Source organism: Ovis canadensis, chromosome 2 (genome assembly GCF_042477335.2).
Source record: "Ovis canadensis isolate MfBH-ARS-UI-01 breed Bighorn chromosome 2, ARS-UI_OviCan_v2, whole genome shotgun sequence".
Classification (NCBI taxonomy): domain Eukaryota; kingdom Metazoa; phylum Chordata; class Mammalia; order Artiodactyla; family Bovidae; genus Ovis; species Ovis canadensis.
In genome coordinates, this window is record NC_091246.1 from 247675977 (window position 1) to 247703748 (window position 27772).

The 27772-nt window shown below is 42.6% G+C and overlaps 1 protein-coding gene across 1 annotated transcript in view; it reads right to left on the reverse strand.

The window, feature by feature from the left end:
* Nucleotides 1-369: 369 nt before the first annotated feature.
* The window catches only part of RCAN3 (RCAN family member 3), a 32489-nt gene continuing 5086 nt past the window's right edge, over nucleotides 370-27772 (reverse strand). Inside the window, exons 2-5 of the mRNA XM_069579048.1 lie at nucleotides 23834-24074; nucleotides 5289-5462; nucleotides 4058-4229; nucleotides 370-2807 (exon numbers count right to left, since the gene is read on the reverse strand). Of these exons, the coding sequence (XP_069435149.1) occupies nucleotides 2623-2807; nucleotides 4058-4229; nucleotides 5289-5462; nucleotides 23834-24028 (726 nt within the window). The 5' untranslated portion in view covers nucleotides 24029-24074 and the 3' untranslated portion in view covers nucleotides 370-2622. The remainder of the gene's footprint in view (nucleotides 2808-4057; nucleotides 4230-5288; nucleotides 5463-23833; nucleotides 24075-27772) is intronic.

The following is a 27772-nucleotide window of genomic DNA, read 5'->3' on the forward strand; positions in this document are numbered from 1 at the left end:
GATCAGAGATCATAATACCTGGGGAGATTCTGGTTGATTTCACAATATTAAAATGTTAATGGGCAGGAATTGCCTGGAGGTCCAGTGGTTAGGACTTGGTGCTTGGATTCAATCCCTGGTGAAGGAAATAAGATTCTCTCAAGCTGTGGGGTACAGTCAAAAATTTTAACAAGTTAATGGGTTTAGTAGTTTTTCTTTTAGAGCTCATGTTGTGGAAACACTATACTAGAAAGAACAAAAATATTAATGTTTTCCATTCAGAAAAGTTGCAGTGGAAGCTTGGAGTCTTAACCACTGGACCACCAGCAAAGTCCTCAGAAAAGTTTTACACATAATAAATTAAAAATATATTATTTAATATATACTTAATTTTGGTTTAAGTTTTTCTTCAATTTATTCAGCATTGAAAAAAATAAAGAGAAAAAGAAATATTCAGGTAATTTGCATTGTTGGGGGGGCTTCCCTGGTGGCTCAGGCAGTAAAGAATCTGCCTCAATGCAAGAGATCTGGGTTCTATCTCTGGGTTAGGAAGAGCCCCTGGAGAAGGAAATGGCAACCCACTCCAGTATTCCTGCCTGGAGAAGTCCATGGTCAGAGGAGCCTGGTGTGCTATAGTCCATGGGGTTACAAAGAGTCAGATACAACTGAGCAACTAACACTTAAATTTGCATTGTTGGACTATAAAAGATAGTTTTAAGGTAGGGATAGAATATTCTTTAATTGGAAGGTACAGCATGAAAGCCAAGCCAAACAATAAAACATCATGACTTTTGATCACTTAGAAAATTACAGTGAATAAATATTATCTAAAAGAAAATTCAAAAATTTCCAAACGTTGAAAATACATACATTTCCTGACTTACAGAGTTTGTTCTGCAATGATAAGTTAGTGCACCCAGATAAGATTAAAAACTGGCTGAAGTTAGAGCTGCAAAGTAAATTTATTAAGTGGCTGCCAGTTAAACTGCCAAATAACAAATTTAATAAGTTTAATAAGCTGCTTACAGAATCACAAATTTCAACTGAATTTACATTGAGGCTTACCAGTGGTGGATATATACAAACAGAAGAGTTGATCATCTCAGCATATCTGAAGGTAAGGAAAATATAGAAAACTTTTTTTTTTTGCAATAAAGTTTAAGTCCTTAAAAATAAATTCAACCGCAATAAGAACATCTAGACCACAGAAACACGTTACCAAAAATGTTTCGACAGCATAATCTGAATTTCTGCATTTCTGAATTTCTTTCGTTGTCGTGGCAGCCACACTGGTTTATTAGTCCAAACTCAAAAGTCCTTGCACAGACACAGCAAGGAGCCCCAGACACTTGCCTTACAAAGAAAACCTTGGGGCAGCAGAGAACCAGTACGGCCACCTGACCTGAAGCAAAGCATGCTTAGTTACGACACTTTTCTACAAAAAGGACTTCGAGATTCAATCAGACCTCAAAAGAGTTAAGAAGATGTCTGTTCAATGATACACCCTCAAACACAAGTAGGAAACAATTCTGTTTTAAGGGAAAGTGCCAACTGGAAGCCACAGTAAACAAATTTCACCCAAAAGAAACTCTGACCAATGAATTATCCATATCTGCTCCATCTTTCCCTAATTCACAGAAAAACAGTGTGTGTGACTCCTCTTGTCAAAGCAAACAGAAGAATGTTTAAATGGACAATTTAACAACAGTCTTCAGAAAATCTTATCAGTACTTTTTCTGATTTAAAGTCTATGAATGATGACACACAAACATGAAGAATGGCCACTCAGCTGGTAGCTGAAGACGGGCCGAGCTACAGGCCGGGATGTGTCACAAATGGGAGAGAGCGGTAGCCGCCTGAGATCACAGTCATCAAGGTCACGGTCATCAAGCTCACAGGTGATGCGTCTCGCTTCCAAAGCAGCAGCTCTTTGCCCGGGTGGCCTTATCAGGAACTGGGGTCTATTACGTATCACTTTGTGATGAGAACAGTGTGCATGTAGATTTGGTCACCTTGATTCTGACAGTCGAAGGGAACTGGGCATTTCTTCCCCAAAGCTAAAGAAAAAAAAAAACCACTTGAGAAAAAAAAAGATTTTCTGTGAATTATTCTCTATGTCAGGTCTCTTTCTGGGCAAAAAATTCCATGTATATTGAATACCGATTAATCTTTGACCAAAAGATACGTTGGGAGCCAATAGACCATTATAAATATACTCAACTAGATTATTAAAAATGTAATACTTTTTATTATTATTATTTTAAGACTATTTTTAAGTTCTCAAAAATGGAACTGCCCTGGGTGACTACCGTTTTCACTTTGGGGTACCCTGTGCTGTCCAGAATCAGGGAAATCAATGTTTCTGGAGGAAGCCATTCTCTTAATTTGCTGTTTAAAAATGGTCAAGAGTTGCCACGTGGTGGGGGCTAATCCTTTAAAGTAATATGCTGTTCAGAACATCAGTTAAAACTTGTGCTTTTAACTGATCAGTTAAAACTGCTACTCCATGCCCTACTGTCCCCAGTGTGGGTGCCCTGTGCCCCCCGGCCTCCCCTTGGCTGAGCAGTGGTCATGGTATGGGTGGGCATGTCCCCGCCATCCCTGGCCAGGTGGGCAGTGGCTGCGCGCCACACCACCAAAGCCTCAAAGCGCACAGTCGAAGGCCCGGGGCTCGCCCAGCGCTGCGGTCGGAGGCTCTGGGCGCCGTGTCTGGGTGATTCTCTGTTTGGGGTTTTTTGTTCCTTCTTCCTCTTCAGTTTCACTTTCACAGACGTGAACCACCACGCTCGGTGTGGACTCGGTTCCTGCGTGAAGTTCGTATTTCTCTCCTGCGGAGGGAAACAGCAAAGGAAGGGTTCTGAACCTTCAAACTTCTTGTTCTGCTCATGTCTGCATTGCTGATTACTGGCTTTTCAATCTGTAAATCCTACGTCATAGTACTTTATCTTGTTTAGACATTAGAGAATTAATGCTTTTTAAGGTTCTTAAAAAATTCTGGCATTTCAAGAAATTAGTAGTGAGGAGTACTGAGTGAGGTCTCGGGAGTTAAAATGCAAGTGCAAATTACTGTTCTATGAACAACGCCAAGTGTTCCTGCTTAACTTCGTAATGGTTTCTGGGTTCCCCTTGGGAGACACCTGTAAGGTTTCAGGCAGCATCGGCAATCTCTTATAGGACCTCAGGGACCCAAGATACAGCTCTCCTGTCTAAAAACAATTTCCCCTCAAATGCCTTTTGTATCCCCTAATGTTAATGAAGACACAACATTATTTTAGGTGGATGAACCAACAATGGCACTGCTTTATTATATTATTTTGGAGGAATGAGAGAGAGAAATTAAACAGAAGGAAAAGAAGAGTGGAAAAGAAATACAAGAGAAGACTCTGAAGGGATGATATGGTATCCCCACCAATTCCTTGATAAACTAATCAGTGTAGAAAGTTGTCTGTCTGCTATTTTGATGGCAACTAATATTCTCTAATAATCTGGCATGTACTAGAATTTGGAGCAGTAAAAACTGCAGTTAGATTTACTATTACGTATATATCACTTAGTTCTTGTGTGTGTGTGTGTGTGTGTGTGTGTGTGTGCATGCGTGCACTCAATCTTGCTCAGTCGTGTCCAGCTCTGTGATTCTGTGGACTATAGGCCACCGGGCCCCTCTGTCCACGGGATTTCCCAGGCAAGAATACTGTAGTGGGTTGCCATTTCCTTCTCCAGAGGATCTTCCCGATTTGGGGATCGAACCTGCATCTCCTATGTCTCCTGCCTTAACAGGCAGACTCTTTACCACTGTGCCACCTGGGAAAGCCCTTAGTCCTTATAACCATGTTGAAGGGTAGTTCCTATGATCCCTATTTTAGATGAGAAAACAGAGGCTCAGAAAATTGAAGCTAAATAACCTGCTCTAGATCACAAAGTTAGCAAAGGCTAGAATCTGAACCCAGGTTTGTGTGACTTTAACTTCCACGCTGATCGTGTTGCCACTAGTTGACTAGAACACAGATAGCTAGATGAATGGGGGCTTTAAAGCAAAAGTTTCTTAGAGAAAAAAATAGGGGAGAGAGAAGTTTGTTACCTGGTCCCAATTTGGAAACAGCACAGAGTAAATCATAATTTATAACAGGCGTTGCATCTTCCCCTTGCTTCCACCCCACCGGAGGTGACGCAGGAGGGGAGATGAGGAACTGCTTGGCAGGTTGGGGCGGCTGTAAATACGACTTGTCCCGTGTTTCACTGGACATCTGTACCTGCAGGGGGGAAGATACTCACAGTTTATGACCAGGCTATGTTTTTCACTTTCATCTTCCCATTAACTATAACACCTCTTTGGAGAAAATGTAAAATTTCTCTTTGACAGGCTACATAGCTTCCAGGGGCTGGGTCAGAGTCTGTCTGGTTCACCACTGAACACTTAGTGCATGGCACAGAGCATCAGGTGCCCAATAAATATTCGTCAAATGGAAAGAAAAATCGATGAGTAGACGACTGGACAATGAACCGTACTAAGCACTGAATTCCAGTTTTAGAACAGATTAGGTTATACCGTCACCATCAACTCCACCAAGACGTATCCAAACATAGGTTTCATTTGTAATGTCAGATGGCAAATCCTATCTTAATTTTTTTTAATTTTGAAAGCTAGACCAAAGGAAAAAAAATGCTTTGTGAAAACTAAAACAGTACACTTAACAGCTGATCTAATGCTTTTATTTCACTAATTCTTCCAAGAAGTGATTGGTTTGTCAGAGTCTTATCAATGGAGGATTAGACTAATAAGGATGGCCAAGTCTCATTAACTTGCAGGATCCTCTGCAATTCTAAAGTCTAGGACAGCCTTTCTGTATATGCTGTCTGCTCCCTGCTCACCCCTCGGGCTGGGAGCCAGTTTCAACAGGGCGCCTCTTAGGAATCACACACAGCCCATGGAAATGAGTCCAGAGACTGCTTTTCTCACGTCTTCCAAGGAGGTCCCATCACAAGTGCCATTCTAGACGACAGGAGAAAAGTGACCTTAAGGTGTTATGGCTTAACCCTCTCAACCCCAGTTGAGCAAAGCTGCCAGAAAAAAATGAAGCCCTCTGTTAGGCTATGCAAAAAAAAGTTAGGAGGGCAAATATGCTTAATAAACATATATGTTTATGTATCTGTAGAACAAAGGGAAAATATGTTTCCATGGTTTGCTGATCGGGATTGTTCATTTCAAAGACCTCTGATACGATAATAGAGAAGACGGAGAGTTGACAGCGTCGTTGGATGGAGGAAAACAAGTCCAGCCCACTCTGCCCTCTGCACAATGAAGTAAGTACCTGCGCGAAATACAGCTTCAGCTTCCTCCCATTGAAGTCTGTCTCGTGGAGTTCTATTCGAGCCCGTGCTGCCGCCTCAGGCTTGCTGAAATTTATTCGGACTCTTCGAAAGCTTTTGAATAACTGAAATGTAACTTGGTCATCATAGATGGTGAAAAGCGCTTCGAATCTCTCCTACAAAGTGAGGGGCAGCACAGCAGAGAGAATAAGGGTGGGTGGGGGGAGGAAAGCTTTTACCAAGAGGAAATTTAAATCATTAAACATAAGTTGTGGAGTAGAATTCATTATAATTTGTTTTTTTTTTTTTCCCCAAGAAGCATTCTTTTCCTATAGGTGCACAAGAACAGGTGTCCTGTTAGTCATATGCTAAATTCTGCACTTTGCACTTATTTTAAAAATAACCATTCAATATCACAGTTGTCCAAGTCTATGCCCCAACCAGTAACGCTGAAGAAACTGAAGTTGAACGGTTCTATGAAGACCTACAAGACCTTTTAGAACTAACACCCCAAAAAGATGTCCTTTTCATTATAGGGGACTGGAATGCAAAAGTAGGAAGTCAAGAAACACCTGGAGTAACAGGCAAATTTGGCCTTGGAATGCGGAATGAAGCAGGGCAAAGACTAATAGAGTTTTGCCAAGAAAATGCACTGGTCATAGCAAACACCCTCTCCCAACAACACAAGAGAAGACTCTACACATGGACATCACCAGATGGTCAATACGGAAATCAGATTGATTATATTCTTTGCAGCCAAAGATGAGAAGCTCTATACAGTCAGTGAAAACAAGACCAGGAGCTGACTGTGGCTCAGATCATGAACTCCTTATTACCAAATGCAGACTCAAATTGAAGAAAGTAGGGAAAACCACTAGACCATTCAGGTATGACCTAAATCAAATCCCTTATGATTATACAGTGGAAATGAGAAATAGATTTAAGGGCCTAGATCTGATAGATAGAGTGCCTGATGAACTATGGAATGAGGTTTGTGACACTGTACAGGAGACAGGGATCAAGACCATCCCCATGGAAAAGAAATGCAAAAAAGCAAAATGCTGTCTGGGGAGGCCTTACAAATAGCTGTGAAAAGAAGAGAAGCAAAAAGCAAATGAGAAAAGGAAAGATATAAGCATCTGAATGCAGAGTTCCAAAGAATAGCAAGAAGAGATAAGAAAGCCTTTTGTAGTGATCAATGCAAAGAAATAGAGGAAAACAACAGAATGGGAAACACTAGGGATCTTTTTAAGAAAATTAGAGATACCAAGGGAATATTTCATGCAAAGATGGGCTCGATAAAGGACAGAAATGGTATGAACCTAACAGAAGCAGAAGATATTAAGAAGAGGTGGCAAGATACACGGAAGAACTGTACAAAAAAGATCTTCACGACCCAGATAGTCATGATCACTAATCTAGAGCCAGACATCTTGGAATGTGAAGTCAAGTGGGCCTTAGAAAACATCACTACAAACAAAGCTAGTGGAGGTAATGGAATTCCAGTTGAGCTGTTTCAAATCCTGAAAGATGATGCTGTGAAAGTGCTACACTCGATATGCCAGCAAATTTGGAAAACTCAGCAGTGGCCACAGGTCTGGAAAACGTCAGTTTTCATTCCAATTCCAAAGAAAGGCAATGCCAAAGAATGCTCAAACTACCGCACAATTGCACTCATCTCACATGCTAGTAAAGTAATGCTCAAAATTCTCCAAGCCAGGCTTCAGCAATACGTGAACCGTGAACTTCCTGATGTTCAAGCTGGTTTTAGAAAAGGCAGAGGAACCAGAGATCAAATTGCTGACATCTGCTGGATCATGGAAAAAGCAAGCGAGTTCCAGAAAAACATCTATTGCTGCTTTATTGACTATGCCAAAGCCTTTGATTGTGTGGATCACAATAAACTGTGGAAAATTCTGAGAGAGATGGGAATACCAGACCACCTGACCTGCCTCTTGAGAAATCTGTATGCAGGTCAGGAAGCAACAGTTAGAACTGGACATGGAACAACAGACTGGTTCCAAATAGGAAAAGGAGTATGCCAAGGCTGTATATTGTCACCCTGCTTATTTAACTTCTATGCAGACTACATCATGAGAAACGCTGGACTGGAAGAAACACAAGCTGGAATCAAGATTGCCGGGAGAAATATCAATAACCTCAGATATGCAGAGGACAGAAAGTGAAGAGGAACTAAAAAGCCTCTTGATGAAAGTGAAAGAGGAGAGTGAAAATGTTGGCTTAAAGCTCAACATTCAGAAAACGAAGATCATGGCATCCGGTCCCATCACTTCATGGGAAATAGATGGGGAAACAGCGGAAACAGTGTCAGACTTTATTTTTTGGGGCTCCAAAATCACTGCAGATGGTGACTGCAGCCATGAAATTAAAAGACACTTACTCCTTGGAAGAAAATCTATGACCAACCTAGATAGCATATTAAAAAGCAGAGACATTACTTTGCCAACAAAGGTCCATCTAGTCAAAGCTATGGTTTTTCCAGTGGTCATGTATAGATATGAGAGTTGGACTGTGAAGAAAGCTGAGCTCTGAAGAATTGATGCTTTTGAACTGTGGTGTTGGAGAAGACTCTTGAGAGTCCCTGGGACTGCAAGGAGATCCAACCAGTCCATTCTGAAGGAGATCAGCCCTGGGATTTCTTTGGAAGGAATGTTGCTAAGGCTGAAGCTCCAGTACTTTGGTCACCTCATGCGAAGAGCTGACTCATTGGAAAAGACTCTGATGCTGGGAGGGATTGGGGGCAGGAGGAGAAGGGGACAACCGAGGATGAGATGGCTGGATGGCATCATGGACTCGATGGACGTGAGTCTGAGTGAACTCTGGGAGTTGGTGATGGACAGGGAGGCCTGGCGTGCTGCGATTCATGGGGTCACAAAGAGTCGGACATGACTGAGCGACTGAACTGAAGTGAACTGAAAGATATTATGTAGAGTTCATATTATAAAATCAAATGTAAAGTATGATAAAATGAATGTAAGGTATAAAATGATAAAAACATGCCCAATGATAGAACAAGAACATCACTATCATTTTGAAGTCCTCAGCATGCCAGAGGTTTTACCTCCGTCCTATTCCTTTTTAGCTTCAAAGTAATTATTTTCTGGAATTTCAAGCTTATCTCTGTTTTTATTTATCGTTTTACAACATTTATAAGCTCCTCTACAGATTGAATCATGTTGCATATATTCTTCTATAACTTGCCTTTTTTCCTAAGATTCTTCCTTGTTGCTGTGTGTAACTAACTGTGAGCCACCCTCTTCAGGACTGTATAATATTCCAGTGTACAGCTATACCACAATTCCTCTAATGCTGCTGGAATCTGGACTGCCTTCAGGTTTTGCTACTGCAATGCTGTTATGAACATCCTTGGTACCCATGTGCATGGGTTTCTCTGGTGTACACACTACAAGTGGAATTACTGGGCCTTTGCTGTTCATTCACTGAGTTATGCACCACTCTCTGACACCTCATGGACTGCAGCACACCGGGCTTCCCCGTCCATTACTATCTCCCAGAGTTTGCTCAAACTCATGTCCATTGAGTCAGTGATGCCATCCAACCATCTCATCCTCTGTCACCCCCTTCTCCTCCTGCCCCTAATCCCTCCCAGCATCAGGGTCTTTTCCAGTGAGTCAGCTCTTCATATCAGGTGGCCAAAGTACTGGAGCTTCAGCTTCACCATCAGTCCTTCCAGTGAATATTCAGGATTGATTTCCTTCAGGATTGACTGGTTTGATATCCTTGCTGTCCAAGGGATTTGCAGGAGTCTTCTCTAGCACCACAATTCAAAAGCATCAGTTCTTTTGTGCTCAGCCTTCTTTATGGTCCAACTCTCACATTCGTACATTATTCCTGGAAAAAACATAGCTTTGACTATATGGAACTTTGTCAGCAAAGTCACGACTTTGCTCTTTAATACGCTGTCTAGGTTTGTCATAGTTTTCTTTCCAAGGAGCAAGCGTCTTTTAAGCAAGCATCCTGGGCCTCAACACTGACATATATTTTACTTTAGTAGATGATGCCAAATAGTTTTCCAAAGTGTTTGTACCAATTTACTGTCTAAGAGTGAAAGTGTGTTCTAGTTGCTTCATATCTACGCCAGCATTTGATACAGAACTTTAAATTTTTATCAATGCAAAGTAAGGAATATGAAATAGGCTCTAATTTTGGTTATAATTCACATTTCTTTGAAAAATAAAGACGTTGAACCTCTTTTCATGTTTATTGGTCTTCTTGGGTTCCTCTTCATGATATAGCTTCCCAGGTGGCGCTAGTGGGAAAGAGCCTGCCTGCCAACGCAGGAAACAAAAGAGAAGCAGTTAGATGCCTGGGTCAGGCAGACCCCCTGGAGGAGGGCACGGCGACCCACTCCAGTGTTCTTGCCTGCAGAACCCATGACACGCATGCTCATATCTTTTGTCCATTTTTCTACTGGGCTGTCTCTTTTAATTGAGGAATGGGAGTTCTATAGGGGTACTAATTCTTTGTTAATTATAGGTGCCATAAGTACTTTTTCCCAATTTTTTTTTGAGAAATACAAGTTTTCAATTTGAACCTTGCTAAATGTATAAGACTATGTTTTTTCCTGTGGTCATGTATGGATGTGAGAGTTGGACTGTGAAGAAAGCTGAGTGCTGAAGAATTGATGCTTTTGAACTGTGGTGTTGGAGAAGACTCTTGAGAGTCCCTTGGACTGCAAGGAGATCCAACCAGTCCATTCTGAAGGAGATCAGCCCTGGGATTTCTTTGGAAGGAAAGATGATGAAGCTGAAACTCCAGTACTTTGGCCACCTCATACAAAGAGTTGACTCATTGGAAAAGACTCTGATGCTGGGAGGGATTGAGGGCAGGAGGAGAAGCGGACGACAGAGGATGAGATGGCTGGATGGCATCACCGACTCAATGAACGTGAGTTTGGGTGAACTCCGGGAGTTGGTGATGGACAGGGAGGCCTGGCATGCTGCGATTCACGGGGTCCCAAAGAGTCGGACACGACTGAGCGACTGAACTGAACTGAAATGTATCCATTATCTTCCTCTTGTGTTGCGTTGTGTCTTGAGAAATCCTTGTATACTCTGAGATCACAATGATGTTCTCCCCGACTGTCTTCTTAAAATTTTATGGTTTTACCTTTCATATTTATCTTCCCTGGTGGCTCAGAGGTTAAAGCGTCTGCCTCCAATGCGGGAGACCTGGGTTCGATCCTGGGTCGGGAAGATCCCCTGGAGAAGGAAACGGCAATCCACTCCAGTATTCTTGTCTGGAGAATTCCATGGATGGAGAAGCCTAGTAGGTTACAGTCACAGGGTCGCAAAGAGTCGGACACGACTGAGCGACTTCACTGTCACCTTTCATATTTAACTCCATACTCTCCATAAAACTGAAGTGTATGAGATGCCCACCCCACTCCCACCAGTAACCATCTTTTTTTCTATCACTCTAGATCAGATTGTATTTTTTTTAGTATTTCATATCAATGTACTTTTGGCAGGGGGGCGGGTCCTGGGTTTTTTCCCTGAGCATAATCATTTTGAGAGTCATATTATTGGGTTGTCTTTTATGGTCCTTTTTATTATCAAGTAGAATTCCACTGTAAGGATATTTATGCATGTACCTGCTGACAGGCAACTGGGTTGTTACTAGTTTTGAACTATTTCAAATAAAGCTGCTATGTACATTCATGTACAGGTTTTGGGTAGATATATGATTTTATTTCTTTTGGGTAAATACCTGAATCATATGCTAGGCATACGATCAACTTTTCAAAAACTACTAAACTGTTTTTCAGAGCTGTTGTATATTCACCCCAACAACGTATGAGAGTTTTAGCAGCTCTGCATTCTCATCAGCACTTGGTATGGCCAGTCTTTTTAAGTTCAGCCATTCTACTGGGAGTACAGAATTATCTCACTGTAGTTTTAATTCATATTTCCCTAATGATTCCTGACACTGACATCTTTTCATAAGTGTATTTGCCATCTCTATAACTTTGCCATCTCTAGGTCAAATCTTCCCCAATTTTTAACTTAAAAGTGATAGTGAAGTTGCTCAGTCATGTCCGACTCTTTGCGACCCCATGGACTGTAGCCCACCAGGCTCCTTCGTCCATGGGATTCTCCAGGCAAGAATACTGGAGTGGGTTGCCATTTCCTCCTCCAGGGGATCTTCCTGAGCCAGGGATCGAACCCAGGTCTCCCACATTGCAGGCAGAGGCTTTAACCTCTGAGCCACCAGGGAAGCCTAATTTTTGACTTAGGCTACCTTATTAAGTGGTAAGAATTCTATTATATATTTTAGATATAAGTCCTTTGTCAAATCTATGTGTTTTAAATGTTGTCCTTGCTTTCCTTTTTCATTATGAAAAGTATTTTTTAAAAAGCAAATAAAAAAAAATTTTTTTAATAAAGTCCATGTGATGACTTTAAAAAACTACTTTACGCTTTTTGTGTCAAATTGAGAAATCTCTGCCATACCCACGGTCACTAGGATTTTCTCCCATGTTTTCTTGTAGTTGTTTGATAGCTTAGTTTTTACATTTAGGTCTAGGATCCACTTCAAGTTACTTTTTGTATGTGAGACAAGAGTTAGAGTTCACTTTTTCTTTCCCCATATGGCTATCCCTTTGTTCCAGCACCCATGGTTGAAATAATTATCCTTCCCTCAGTACACTGAAAACTATTCAACATAGTTGAAAGAAATTAAAGACCCAAATAAGTAGAGACACAACCACTTCCTCTTCAGGGAATCACGTGTTTGACATTATTGATTCTATGTATATTTACTCTCAATTTCATTAATTCCTACTCTTTGTTCTTTGAGTTTTTCCTTTTTCTATTGCCTTAAGATGGATGCTGAGTCTATAATTTTTCAATTTTCTCCTTAATAGAAACATTTAAGGAATATATATTTCTAAATATTATTTTTTTAGCTATTCCCACAAGTTTGGATATATATTTTCATTATTATTTGATTCTAAATATTTAGTTTAATTTCCATTATGATTTCTTCCTTGTCTCATGAACTGTTTAGATATTTCTTAAATTCCAAATAGGTGGGAGATTTTGCTTGCTATCTTTTTAACATCTCATTTATTTTCATTATGATCAGAGGTTTTTATCCATAGAGATATCAATCCTTCAATATTTTTGAGACTTGCTTTTGTTACAATATTTCATCCATTTCCATAAATCTGCTATGTGTGCTTGAAATGTCTTTCTGTAGCTGTTGGGTGCCGGGCCATAAATATGTTCAGTATATTAAGCTCGTGTTCTTTAGAAGTTCTATATACTGATTTCTTTTAGACGGGGTGTCTGTTTGAACTACTGATTATCAATAGGCTTGTTAAGATCTCCCACTATTAGGTGGATTTATTTTTCCTTGTAATTTGCTCACTTTGGCTTCATACATTTTTACGGATATGTTCACGAATCTGTCTGCCAATGCAGGAGACTAAGATCTGATCCCTGAGTCAGGAAGAGCCCTTGGAGAAGGAAATGGCAACCTGCTCCAGTATCCTTGTCTGGAAAATCCCATGGACAGAGGAGCCTGGCGGCCTAGAGTCCATAGGGTCACAAAAGAGTCAGATATGATTTAGTGACTAAACAATGAGAAAAACAAAAAACAAGTTTAGAATTGTTTTGTCTTCCTTGTGGACTAAATCTTTTATCATTAGCAGCCTCTCTGTTTCTCTAGGAATGTCTTTTGTCTTAAAGGCTGTTTTGTCTGATATTAATATAGCTGGTGTAGCTTTCTGTTGGTCATACAGTCGACTGTTGAACAACCAAGGGTTAGGGTCACCAACCCTGCCCAGCTGAAAGTCTGCATATAACTTTGCAGGGGCCCTTCGCATCCACGGTTCCACACCCATGAATTAAACCAACCATGCAGCCTGTATAGCACTATAGTTTACTGGGGAAAAAAATCTGCATATAAGAGGGCCTGTGCAGTTCAAATCTGTGCTGTTCAAGAGTCAACTGTATATTGCACAGAACTCAATTCCTATCCTTTATTTCTGAACTTTATGTATTCTGTTTTAAATATACCTCCTAAAAACGTGTGTAGATAATTAGCTACTTGATAATCACATCCTTCTTCCTATTTCCTTTCAAAACAATTGTTAAAAGCATTCCAGAAACACGCCATAACTGAATGTAACATGCAGATGACAGCAATAAGTTATAGGTATCTCTCTCTTCTAAATCCCAATATGTGTGCACCGATCAAGAATTATTAAAAAATGCAGCCAGTCAGGAGTTGATGAGACTTTTTCTAAGTTTTGCTGTTTTTTTTCCCTCTCCTTCACATGCATTTCCCCCTTAATGCGGCATAAACCCAGCTTATGGACTGTGTGACTCTAAGGTCCGAGGTGAGCAGAAGATATGAACAGTTAATGCAGAGGCAGAACTTTCCCTGTTTCCTATTTGAGGAAAAAGGTCAGCGCCCTTGGCTGGTGGCTCCGCCCCCCACTGTGTCCACAGACATCAGCATGTGGATTCCTGAGCTGTCCCTCACATCCCGGTAACAGCACAAAAAGGCTTTAGAAGAACGGAGACAGGAGGCAAGGGCTTCTTCTATGGACATGGGCTTGAAAGCACCCGGGACAAACAGAATGCATTCAGAAACCAAATTCTTCTTTTCCCCCTCCTTAAACTGTTTTAGAAATAATGCACTGGAGCTGCCCTGGGCCCTCACTGAGGCATGTGGGCTCTCCATTGCTGGGTTCGAGCTCTCTCTGGTTGCAGAGGGTGGCTTCCTCTCCAGCTGCGGTGTGTGGGCTCCTCTTGTGGGGCAGGGGCTCTAGGGTCCCCAGGCTCAGCAGTTGGGGCACAGGGGCTCCAGAGCGCACATGGTCAGTCCTTGTGCTGAGCGGGCTTGATTACCCCGCAGCATGCGGGATCTTATTTTTTGGCAGGCAGATGCTTAACCACTGGACCACCAGGGAAGCTGTAGAAATAATTCCCTTTTATAGGTTCCTGAATTCCCTAATGATATAAAAGTAACACCATCCTGTTAAACAGGGGACAGTTGCACATTTATTCCCTAGAAGATCACGGGGATCCCATAAAATCCAGAGCATCACTGACCACTCTACTTCTTCAGAGGTCACTTATTGTTCATCTCTGGCAGTACAACAGTTATAAGGAAAGCAAATAATTTGGCCTAAAATCCCAGGCTTTTCCTGTTATGTAAGTTTTCCACAAAAGAGAGACCAGAGCTGCCTTCATATGCAGAAATCACTCATGCAATAAATGAGCAGTAAAAATGACTACAAATAGCTTGCACCTAAAATATGTTAAGGATAACACATAACCAACACAGTTTCTTGGGAACTCGAGGTTACTCTGCAGCTGGGCCTTGGGTGCACTAAAATCACTGAAGGGGAAAACGGGAAGGCCAGATAGGAAAATAGGCTTCAGGGAGTGACAGGTAAGGACAGCTGCTAGAAGCACGTTTCTCAACCTTTCCAGAATTACAGCTGCTCTACCCTTCGGTCCCCTGCCCAAGGCAGAGAAGGCGATGTTCATCAATTCACTGAGGAACAAGCTATGAAAATGATTCTGCTGCACCCGTCTGCCTTGAACCAAAAAATGCTGAGGTGTTCATCATTTCTGTACATTAAGTTGGAAAGTGAAAGTCGCTCAATTGTGTCCGACTCTTTGCAACTATACAGTCCATGGAATTCTCCAGGCCAGAATACTGGAGTGGGTAGCCTTTCCCTTCTCCAGGGGATCTTCCCAACCCCGGGATCAAACTCAAGTCTCCTGCATTGCAGGCGGATTGTTTACCAGCTGAGCCACAAGGGAAGCCCAAGAATACTGGAGTGGGTAGCCTATCCCTTTCTCCAGCGGATCTTCCCAACCCAGGAATTGAACCAGGGTCTTCTGCATTGCAGGAGGATTTTTTTTTTTTTTACCAACTGTGCTATCAGGAAAGCACAGAAGTGACGTTTCAATCCATTCAGCAGTGAAATTATCTTTGGAGTCCTAAGGCAAGAGAATTTCACATTCTCTTTCTGTAAATCTGAGATAGAAAGTTCCACCCATCCAGAAGTCCAGTGGCTACGGGTTCACCGATGCCAGAGGCAAGGTTATTGGTTTTGCCTTTCTTCCGCATGGCTAAGGTGGAAAGGATTCTGTGATGACGCTTTACAGAAGATGTGTGCACCGTGCAGAAGTCATTTTCCAGCAGCTGAGCGGGTAACTGCTCACCCTAAGCACCGAGAAAACGCAGACTGCCACTTCAGGAGGCGAGCGAGACCCACAACCACAGCCACCACCTGGTCACACTAACAGCTAAGCTCAGACGCATACACACGTGTGCGCACACACACACTCACTCACACACTCCCTCACACAATCGGCAAGTCACAAAGGTACTGACTGCACTCAATGAATGATACTCAAGCCCTGCAGCCCATCAATAAACAAAAACACTTCATTTGGCTTTTCTGGGGAATATCTATTAGAGATGCACAGTCTTCAAAACCATAACTATGAGAACTTCCAGTGAGGTCCCAGCTGTTGACAGCCCCCCAGCAGCACCCATGGCTTTTGCCTTTTTGCTTTTTTTAGCCTAAAGTTTGTTTAGTTGTTTACTAAAGACAGCAGGGAAGACAGAGTAGCAGATTTTAAGGCCTCCTGGAGGAAAGCACAGGTGGAACAAAAGTAGGGAGAAAGGACAAATGGAGAAGCAGAGAATTCTGTCTCCAGTGAACGGTCCTCTGGCCACCCCACTGAGCTACTGTTTTCATGGGCGCTTTGAAGAAGCAGTCCAATTACAGGGCAGTTAGCCAATCTAAGACTCAAAGTGGCCCTGCAAAAACACTTCAGGTTTGCAAACGCATCCAGGTACCTGGGCTCAAACAGTTTTTTTCTGAAAACATTTATTTGCTTATTTATGCTACACTGGGTTCTTAGTTGTGATATATGGGGTCTAGTTTCCTGACCCAGACCCCCTACATTGGAGCACAGTGTCTTAGCCACTGGACCACCAGGGAAGTTCCCACAATTTTGATCTAAAACATCAGAGGTTGAGGAAAACCACAAACATGAGTTCTTCCCCTAAAAACCAGGAGAATTTCCCCAGGAACAAGGAAACAGCTTCAGTTGCTCTGTTCCCAGTCCTCAGGCTGCAGCTGTCAAGGGCAGTACTGTCCACCGGAGCGACTGCACAAGGAAACCTGCAAAGCCCCTCTCTAGGGTGGCCACCCGGACCCTCACTTCCTCCTTCTCGCTCTCCCACGAAGCAGGAGAGACCAGGGAAGTTCAGGTTCAGCCTGCAGTCTCCAAGAGTGTGAGCATCCTGAAAGGCGGGGAAGACTAGGAACTGTTTCAGGCTGAAAGAGGCGAAATAAAAGAGACTGGATTTTTGTTGTTATAAAGGACATTACTGGAACCATGGGCAAACCTGAATGGGGTCTGAGGATTAGAACCGTGTAATGTGTCAATGTTAATTTCCTGAATTTTGTTTTTGTTTTGTTTTCTTAGAATGCCCTTGTTTGCAGCAAATACATATTAAAATATTGGGGGTAATGGTCACCATGGCTGGCAACTGACCCTTAGAATGGTTTAGAGAAAAAGTCCTTTGTACACCCAAACTAGTGAAAGCAGTTCTATTATTCAGTGACCTCAAGTGTCACTTCTGCAGACAGGCTTTCCCTGACCACTCTGGTTGAACATCGTCTCCCATCAAGCCAGTCTCTAGCCCTCCTCTGTCTTTATTTTTATTAAGTAATTTTGTTTATTTCTTTTTGGCAGTGCTGGGTCTTCGCTGCTGGGTAGGATTTTCTCTGGTTGCAGCCGGTGGGGGCTACTCTACAGCTGTGATGCACGGACTTCTCACCTTGACGGCTTCTCTCCTTGTGGCCCACAGGCCCTAGAGTGCACGTGGCCTCCGTGCTGGCGGCGCCTGGGCTCGACAGCACAGCAGGCTCAGTGGTTGCGGCGCACGGGGCTTCGCTGCTCCGCGGCTTGTGGAATCGTCATGGGTCAGGGACTGCACCCACGTGCCCTGAGCTGGCAGGTGGATTCTTTACCACTGAGCCCCCAGGGAAGCCCCGCTCCACAGTGCTTTCTTCTTCATGTGTGTGTTCAGTCACTCAGTCATGCCTGATGCTTCGCACCCTGTGGACTGCAGCCTGCCAGGCTCCTCTGTCCATGGGATTTCCCAAGCCAAGAATACTGAGTGGGTTGCCATTTCCTCTTGCAGGGAATCTTTCCAACTCAGGGAATCAAATCCACGTCTTCTGCATCGGCAAGCAGATTCTTTAACACCGGGCCACTGAGGAAGCCCATTTTCTTCATTGTACTTGTATTATCTGAACTTCTGATTCACTTGTTTGCATGTTAAATATCTTCCTCTTCTAATGTTCCGCTGGAGCTGGAGCTTCATTGTGTCCACCACTGTCTCCCTAGAATCTTTAATCGTGACTGCTACAACGCTCATTAAACACTTACTGAATACACAAATCAAGGTCAGCTGTAGAGTCTGTAAACCGATGGTCTTCAAGAATGTGACAGCTCACCTGACTATTCAGTGATCTCTTAATATGCCTGACAGTTAGGATAACTAAATTCCTAACTAAATGATCTAAGACACTTTTCAACTCTTGTTTTTGAGACAAAGTATTCACAAGGGAAGCTACAAACATAATAGAAGATAAATGAAGATAGTTTCATTTCAAAATCTTACGTCTGAAAATTCCGAAATGTTCTATCTAAGACGAGGTGTCAGAGGACCCAACACGAGTCCAGGAACTTTGCTTCTGGTCCACAACAATGCTTGGTACAGAAATTGAGAGGAAACGTCTAGGAACATTACAGAAAGTTTGCACTGCTATAATATTCTTACTGCATTTTATAAATCTGTGATAGTCTGGGGGAAAACCTGGTCCTTCACAAAGCAATACATTTGAGAAGCTTTTATCTACAGTTTATGCAAAAGCATGCTAAAAGGAATACAAATGTTAACTACCAGACTGGCAAAAATATTTATTTCTGAAAAAATAAAGTACTGGTGATGCTACAGAGCAATGGGAACTCTTTCGCAGGGCTGGTAGGAATGCAAACAGTTGTAGCTTCACAGACTATTTGACAGTCTCGGCTAAGACTGTGAAAAAGCACAACCTGATGAACCAACAATATCATTCCTGTTGACATACCCTGAGAAGACTCCCCCACTTCCACCATGACGTACACAAGACACACAGAACATTCACAACATCGCTGCTGCAAGAGCAACATCTCAAAAATAACCTAAATGTCCAACATAAGAATGAGTAAATAATGGTATATTTGTAAACTAGGACAGTATATATAGCAAGGGAAATGCAATATATATTTCAATATGGACTAATCTTATAGATACAACATTGAGAAAAAAAAAACTGATCTAATTATGCCTTTTATATAAAATTTAAAAATGTAAAATCTTATGTATTTCACTGGTGTTAATAGTTTTCAGCATACGGATCCTGCATATACTCTGTTGGAGCTAAGTATTTCATGGTGCTATTGTAATGTCTTTAAATTTCAACGTCCAAATGTTGACTGCTGGTAAACAGACATGTGGTTGCTTCTATGTATTGACTCTGTATCCTACAAACTTCTTAAACTCACTTCTTGTTGTTCGGCCACCCAGTCATGTCTGACTCTTTGTGACCCCGTGGGCTGCAGGATGCCTGTATAAAAGGTCAAACTCATTTATCAGCACAGTTTTTGTGTAGATTTCTTTCTAAAGAGACAATCACGTCAACTGAAAATGGAGCAAAATTTAAGAACTGTACATACACATACACAGAGTATTACGTCTGAACTGGAAGAAATGCCAGTGCAGGTATCTGCCAGTTTTTAAAAGTTTGTTTTATGCCACTTTGCTTTCACAAAGGACCTGCACTAGAACCTATTTTCCGTAACAGAAAGAAGTCCAAGGGGGATTTTTCCTTTTATGAAAAGAGGTGAAAAATCACATTCAGCATCTGTCTTGCAGCAGCTGTCATGGAGGCAGCATGCCCCCGGAGTGGCGAGAGCGGCTCCACCAAGCTCCTTCCTAGGAAACTACCCTCAGCTTCCAGCATCAAGCACATTAGCCTGGAACTGGGTCTGTGAGCATCTGTGCTTTACCTTAATTTATTTTGCGCATCTGCTAGCAAGACTGCCCCCAAGGAACTGCTTTTCTGCTTTATACCATTTCAGCTTATAAAAGATTTCATAGGAAAACTACTTTCAGAGAGAGGGGGAAAGTAGACCATTTTGGCCTACAAATACACCAATTTCATATTCACTGGAAGGACTGATGCTGAAGCTGAAGCTCCAATACTTTGGCCACCTGATGCCAAGAGCAGACTCACTGGAAAAGGCCCTGATGCCGGCAAAGATTGAAGGCGGGAAGAGAAGGGGACGACAGAGGATGAGATGGTTGGATGGCATCACCGACTCGATGGACATGAGTTTGAGTAAGCTCCAGGAGTTGGTGATGGACAGGGAGGCCTGGCATGCTGCAGTCCATTGGGTCAGAGAGTTGGACACAAGTGAGCGACTGAACTGAACTGAACTATAATAAAAGGTTAAAATTGCATGGGAAATGATAAACACAGAGTTCAGGATAATGGTTATCTCTGGGAGAAGAGACAAGAGTCTCAACTGTATTAGTAAGATTTTATTTGCTAAATTGGGTGGGCCTGTAGTTTTCCTTTACATTAGTCTTTACCTTTTCACACAACCTAGAAACTGCCCCCTTTTTGAGAGGTTGAGATAGTGCCTCCGCACAGGAAGAATCACCAAACTTGGAAGTCATTAGCCTGTGTCTTCCCTGGGCTCCTAGGGAAAGTGGAATCCAAGGCAAGGGCACACACAGGAAGCTTGTTTTGGGAAGTAACCCCATGGGATAAGGTTGGAAGAAGGAAGACAGGAAAAGTCTGTCCTCCTGTCCAGGTTGTATTACCAAGCTGGACACCTCTGTGAGCAACAGGGGCTTGATCCTGCTATGAGCCCTGGAAGGAGCCAAGGAATTGGGGGCTGGAGAGTCAGAGAAGGAGGGACTTACTCACTGGCTTTGGCCCCCGCACTGGTCAAGCCGATTTGCATTTCCCTAATTATTTGTGACATTGAGCATCTTTCCGTGGTTACTGGCCATTCTTTGGAGAAATGTCTATTCAAATCCTTTGCCCAATAATTGGTTGTATATACCCAATTTGGTTTTTGTTGTTGAATTTTAGGAGTTCTTTATATATTCTGGGTATTAACCCCTTATTAGATACATGATTTGAAAACATTTTCTCCCATTCTGTAGGCTACCTTTTCTCTCTATGAACAGTGTCAACTGATGCACACATTTTTAATTGTGATGAAGTCCTAAGGTGTCTGTTTTCTCTATTGCTGCCTGTGCTTTTGGTGTCCTACTGGAGAAATTAACACCAAATCCAATGTCAAGAAGCTTTCCCTCTATGTTTTCTTCTAAGTTTATCACTTTAGCTCTCACATTTAGGTCTTGAATCCATTTTTAATTAACTTTTGTATACCGTGTAAGGTAAGGGTCCAACTTCATCCTGTTGCATGTGAATTTCCAGTTTTCCCAGCATTATTTGTTGAAAAGACTGTCCTTTCCCCATTGAATGGTCTTGACATCCTTGTTGAAAATCATATGACCATATATCCAAGGATTCATTTCTAGACTCTCTGTTCTATTTAACTTGTCAATACATCTACCTTTGTGGCAGGCTTTCTTTTTTTTATTTTTTAATTGAAGGATAATTGCTTTACAGAATTTTGTGGTTTTCTGTCAAACATCAACATGAATCAGCCACAGGTGTACACATGTCCCCTCCCTCTGGAACCTCCCTCCCATCTCCCTCCCCATCCCACCCCTCTAGGTTGACACAGAGCCCCTGTTTGTTCATCTTTATGCCAATACCACACTGTTCTTTTTTTAACTGAGATACAATTGACATTAAGTACCACACTGCCTTGATTACTATAGCTTTGCATTAAGTTTTGAAATCAGAAAGTGTTTGAGTCCTCCAACTTTGTTCTTTTTCAAAATTGCTTTGGTTATTTGGAGGTCTCCTGAGAGTCTACAAATTTTAGGAAGAGTTTTCCTATTTCTGCAGGAAATATCTTTGGGATCTTGATAGCGACTGTGCCAAATTTGTAGATTGCTTTAGGTAGTACTGACACTTTAACAATATTTAGTATTTCAGCCCACAGATATGAATATCTTTTCATTTTTTTGTATCATCTTTAATTTCTTTCAGCAATATTTTGTAGTTTTCAGTGAATAAGTGAAAAATGGGTTCTAAAAGCAAGCTCAATTACTCTGTTACTCTGAAATGACTGTATAGAAGACCTGAATAGGATTTCTTCTAGCTCTAAACTTCTATGATTCTCTAGTATTTAATCTAGCCTTAACGTTAACTAAATTTTTACTAATTCTTGGCCAGAATGGTACTACAGATTCAATTAAGTATTTACTGAAACTGTGTTACCTTCCAGGCACTGTTAAAAATACAGTTCACTAAATAGAAACATTCTTCCTTTGAATCTCCCTTTTTAATTTCCAGATTTCAAACAAATCAGTTTCCTCAAAAGACTTATTTCTTCTGGATTGAACGCTGTATCAGAACATTCAACAACTGATTAGGAGAATCAGAGGATTTCAGTTAACTTCTAAATATCATTTATTTTTCTTAAGTAATATGTTCTATTAATCTTTAAATGGAGGATATAGAAACCAGATGCTTGACAGGAAGATTTGTATCATGCATATGATTACACGGACCAGAGAGAAATTTGGGCCAGTGTATCTGAAATCATAATTTCAGGCTAAATCTCCTACGCACTACTGAACCTCACTGAGCTCAGTACGTCTGTCTCTCCATCACAACTCTGTATCACTAATCCTCAACAAATATCTTACAGAATCAAAGATGCCCTAATATATCCCAAACTTTGTCGTTAGAAAAACAAATCTACAATTGTATGGTAAGTAGGTCAGGAGAAGCAGTTTTATGCACAAAGGGTAGTGCTTTGCAAACAGACTAATCCAAAAGCGACATGCATTTCTTTATAAAGTCAGGTCCCAGAGGGAGTGCTGCTTTGCATCAACGTTTACCAAGATCCCTCAGACACACAGACCAAAGCAGCAAGGAGAAGCACTCCAATTTCCCCCACCAGGCCACCGTGGAATGAAACGCACACACACGTTCTCTTTTTTATAGGTAAATAATGAATGAGCTAAAGAGTAGACATCTGCAAAAAAATAAATAAATAAACTCAATCATTTTGCCCTGGGGCAGGTTGCAGCAAGCAAAAAAAGAAATACTGAGAACTCTGTTAAAATGAAATCACTGCGCTCATACTCAGTTAGCTAAGTCGTGTCTGATTCTTTTACAACCCCGTGGACTGTAGCCCATCAGGCTCCTCTGTCCATGAGATTTTCCAGGCCAGAAAACTGGAGTGGGTTGCCACTTCCTCCTCCAGGGGATCTTCTCTACCCAGGACTGAACCCATGTCTCCCGCATCTTCAGCACTGGCAGGAGGATCCTTTACCACTGAGGCACCTGGGAAGCCCCAAATGAAATCATAAACAGTCCTAATTATGTTATTAGCCTCAGAAAAAGGCTTAAAATAAGTTCTTCTTTTGTGAATTTACTACCAAGTAATAAGAAGTGAGGCTAAAAGTCACTTAGCTTTTCTTTAACCACAAGTTACAAAAATGAACGACCGAGTGTATCAATGGATGAACTTATTAAGACTTCATTCAGCATTCACTATAAACCAGTGCTTCTCAAAATATTTATGGGCTAGGGCCGGATTTTAAGCATTTTCTATCTGTTGCAGGCTGAAATTCTCATGCTGCTGCTGCTGCTAAGTTGCTTCAGTCGTGTCCGACCCTGTGAGACCCCACAGACAGCAGCCCACCAGGCTGCCCTGTCCCTGGGATTCTCCAGGCAAGAACACTGGAGTGGGTTGCCATTTCCTTCTCCAATGCATGAAAGTGAAAAGTGAAAGTGAAGCCGCTCAGTCGTGTCCAACTCTTAGCAACCCCATGGACTGCAGCTCATCAGGCTCCTCCATCCATGGGATTTTCCAGGCAAGAGTACTGGAGTGGGGTGCCATTGCCTTCTCTGATATTCTCATAAAACATAATAAAAATCCCAGAAGGCTGAAAGTGAAAGTCGCTCAGCCGTGTCCGACTCTGAGACCCAATGGACTGCAGCCCTCCAGGCTCCTCTGTTCATCGGATTCTCCAGGCAAGAGTATTGGAGTGGGTTGCCATACCCTAATCCAGGGCATCGTCCCAACCCAGGGATCGAACTTGTGTCTCCCTCATTGCAGGCAGATTCTTTACTGTGTCTGAGCCACCAGTGAGCCCCAAAATGCCAAAGCAATGTCTAAAGTTTGGTGCACACTTCTCTACCTGCCATGGACCAATAACAAATTTTGCAAATAGGCAGCTAGCAACTGCTTCCCCGAATCCACACACATTCAACACACTAGCAAAGACAGAGAAAGGTAGGAGGTATGCCTACCTTCTGCTCCGGCACCTCGAACACTGCTTCATGGACTCTGCAAGCAAAAAGTGAGGTAGGCAGGTCACTTAAATCCATCATCTCTTCCAAGTCATCTTCATTTTCACCAAAAACCATCTCTTCTTCCTCTTCGTGGTCAGTGCTGCAAAGATCTGACTGGCTATCATTCCAAGACTTCATAGCGTCCCTCAGCATTTTCCTCTAAAAGCAGATCGTCTCCGTTTTTAAAGTTCGAGGATGTCTACCAGGCATCAAGTGTTTAAAAAAAGAGAAAACAACAGAGATAAGATATTGAAGGTCCAATAAGGTTCCAATCAATTCTCAAGACAGCAATTCATCAAAGGAGGCAATTTTATTCAGGAAAGATCAATCAACTCATCAGGGTCCTCAGCAATGAATTCTATATATACTAATTTGATTTGCTTAGCATACTTTACATAAGATATTTCACAGGCAATGACTTATTATGAAAAAAAAAGGCTGGAAGTTTTCTAGTGAAATGAGGTGGTGGGGGCGGGGGGCGGATAATACAAAAAGAGATACTATCAACATACACATCTGTTTACAAGCAGGGGGAAGAAAAATGTGAACCAGAACCTCCTTCCCATATTTGTTTGGGATTTAGGTCCACAACACTGAAACTTGGCAGAGGAGAAGAAAACCCACACGGATTCACTCACCATCTGCACCCTGAAATATGGCCTGCAATGAGCTGACTTCACCTTTTTTAACCAATCTGTTCTTTTGAATATACTCTCGAAGAATTAAGTTACACAGAACCCAAAGCTCTATATAAAGTCGGTCCTTGTTAATATCAGAAATATTAGCTACAGGCAAAATCTGACATAGAAGACAATTTAAAAAATGTCCTTTCAGTGAATGCTTAAAAATAAATCCCTTTACCAGCATGGAGCGGATAGTGTCCCTCTGTTAAATAATGGACAGCAACTGCCTTATAAGACTATTTTTACCCGTTTTTATCTCTTCTGATGAACTGCACATGACACCCACCAGGCAGGTGCCTTGAACCTTACACATTTCAAGATGCTGGAATTTAAGTCATTACCTATCAGGCGCAAGAAAATTAAATAAGCATGATTATTACTACCTCAATATTACCTAATCTGTGATTTTTCTCTTTTATTTCAAAGAACACGAAGTTGCAAATAGATTGCTTACAAAGAGTACAATATAGAATGTTAATTATGGGGAAAAAATAGTGATTTCCCCCAGTTATCACACTATATCAATCAGGAAAGGCTAATTCTAAAAAGTAAATCTTCACTTGTTTTTACAAACATTTTCCGAATCTATACTGCATGCCAGGTACAGGGAGCCATGAGATGAATAAAGCATGGTTCCTATCCTCGAGGAGCTCCCACCCAGCAAGAATTTCTCCTCAACGACACCAACCACCTCAAAAGGATCTTGGCACCCACACATTTTTTTGTTTTCTGTGTGCCTTTTTTTTTTTTTTAATTTGGCTGCACTGGGTCTTAGCTGCAGCATGAGAACTCTTTTTTTTTTTTTTAATTGGAGGATAATTCCTTTACAATGTTGTGTTGGTTTCTGCCATACAACAACATGACTCAGCCGTAGCTACACATAGGTCCCACCCCCTTTCCGATCCCACCCCTCTAGGTTGTCACAGAGCACCTAGTTGAGCTCCCTGAGTTATACAGCAACTTCCCACTAGCTATCTATTTTGCATACGGTAATGCATACGTTTCTGCTCATCTCTCATTCTTCCCTCTCTCTCCTTCCTCCTGGCCCCCCGCCACCAGCCCCCGCTGTGTCCACAAATCTGTTCTCTATGTCTGCATCTCTATTCCTGCCCAGCAAGTAGGTTCATCAGTGCCATTTTTCTCGATTCCATATATACATGTTAGTATATGATATTTTTCTCTTTCTGACTTACTCCTCTCTGTATAAAGGCTCTAGGTTCACCCATTCCACTAGAACTGAGTCAAATTCATTCCTTTTCACAGCATGTGAACTCGTAGTTGCAGCATGCGGTATCTAGTTCCCTGACCAGGGGTCAAACTCGGGTCACTGTTTTAGAGCTCAGAATTTTTTTCCCCCCTCTTTGGCTGCCCTGCACAGCATGTAGAATCTTAGTTCCCTGACCGGGAATCGAACCTGTGCCTTGTGCATTAGACGCACACAATCTTAACCACTGGACCGCCAGGGAAGCCCTGCCTCCTATAGTTTTAATATATCGGTCTCCACCCAGTCTTTCTTCTTCCTTAGCAAACATCTACCCGAGTCCCTGCCCCCACCCCACCCCAGTTTTGAAAAAAGAAAAATTTTCCATTTGGAGTCTGCCTGCCCCTCAATCCACCTCCCTGTGTCTCTGCTTCCCCTTTTCTAGAGGCATCCTGGAAAGAGGAATCGCCTTGACTCCCATCACTCCTGAATTCCAGGCAGCTGGACTCCTGTCACCACCTTCCGGCTGAACCGGCCCCGACTGGACAGCAGCAGCCTCCTCGGGGCTGGCACCTGTCTCCGGACGGCCCCGGTCCCACCCATCCACCGTGGGATGTCTCTGTGCCCCTGCCTCCCAGCTCTCCTTCCTCCTCATCTGTCCTCAAAGTGGCTCCTCTCTCTCCACTCAGCCTTTACAACTCTGTCTCCTTGAGGTTTCAACCCCATCCTCTTTGTCATCTTACTCTTCCTGAGCGCTTTCATCCACGCCCCAGCATTTAACTACGCTGCCACCAGTGTTTCTCAACTCTGCTTCCTGCTTCCCTGTGGTTCACCCGCATGACATGTGTCTATCAAGACAGTCTCTTGCTTCCAACAATTATTCTTCAGCCAGGAAAGATGTCACCGAAGTGAAGGGGGAAGCAGGATCTTGGGCACTGGAGGGGATGGTGGTTTGAAAAACCACGTGACCCTGAGAGATTCTAATCTGCCCTCAAGTCCTTCCTGCCTTTGCACACGGAAAATCACAGGTCTGTGTGAGTTACATACCTGGACTCCGCCTCTCCTGAGATCTAGACTTGCAGACTCGTCTTTTTAGCCTTCCACTGAATATGCCTAACTGGGTAGTGCACAGGCAACTACAACTGTTTAAAATTTCTTCCAGTAGATTATTGTGCTGGAAATCTCCAATCTGGAAAGCGGCCTGATGGGGGCACATGGTATCTCACTGTGACTTTCACTGTAACCTTTTCAAGACCAAGTTGTGTAGGGTAGTCTGTAGGTTTCACAGCACTTTGTTCATTTCGCTGTTACAGTACTTACGATTGTTCACAAATCACTCTTAGCCACCAGAGCGTAAGTGCCTTTGAATCCCTAGTCCCTGGCCCAGTTTCTAGCTCACAGTATATGCTTAATACGGATCGCTGAATGAAAGCAGATAGCGTTGTGATACGGCAGCACAGACAAAGGAAAATTTAATTCTGCATGAGGATGAAAGACAGCGTCTCAGAAGAGAATCTCAGCAGGAAGAGAATGGGGTGCATTCCAGGCGAAGTCACCAGTCCATGGCCAAAGGCGGGGAGACAGAAAGGTCAGCAGGCACAAGACATGAGGTCTGCCGTGGCTGGAGCAGACCGTGTTTGGTGGGGATGGCGGGAGACAAAGTCAGAAAGGTGGGCTTGGGCCGGGCTGCCTTGAAAGCAGGGTTGCAGAGTTCTGACATAGAAATTAGCCAAGTTTAGGGCTTCCCTGGTGGTCTGGTGGCTAAGAATCCATTGCAGGGGACACCGTTTTGATCCCTGGTCCATGAAGACTCCACATGTCGCAGGGCAGCTGACCCCGGGCGCCACAACTGCTGAGGCTGCACTCTAGAGCGGAGCTCCCCAGCTAGGGAAGCTAGCACAATGAGAACCCCACACCCCACAGCCAGAGAAAGCCCGTGCGCAGCAGTGAGGGCCCAGTGCAGACAAAAAGAGACGAAAATTTAAAACTCAGTCAATATCAGCATGGTAGTGA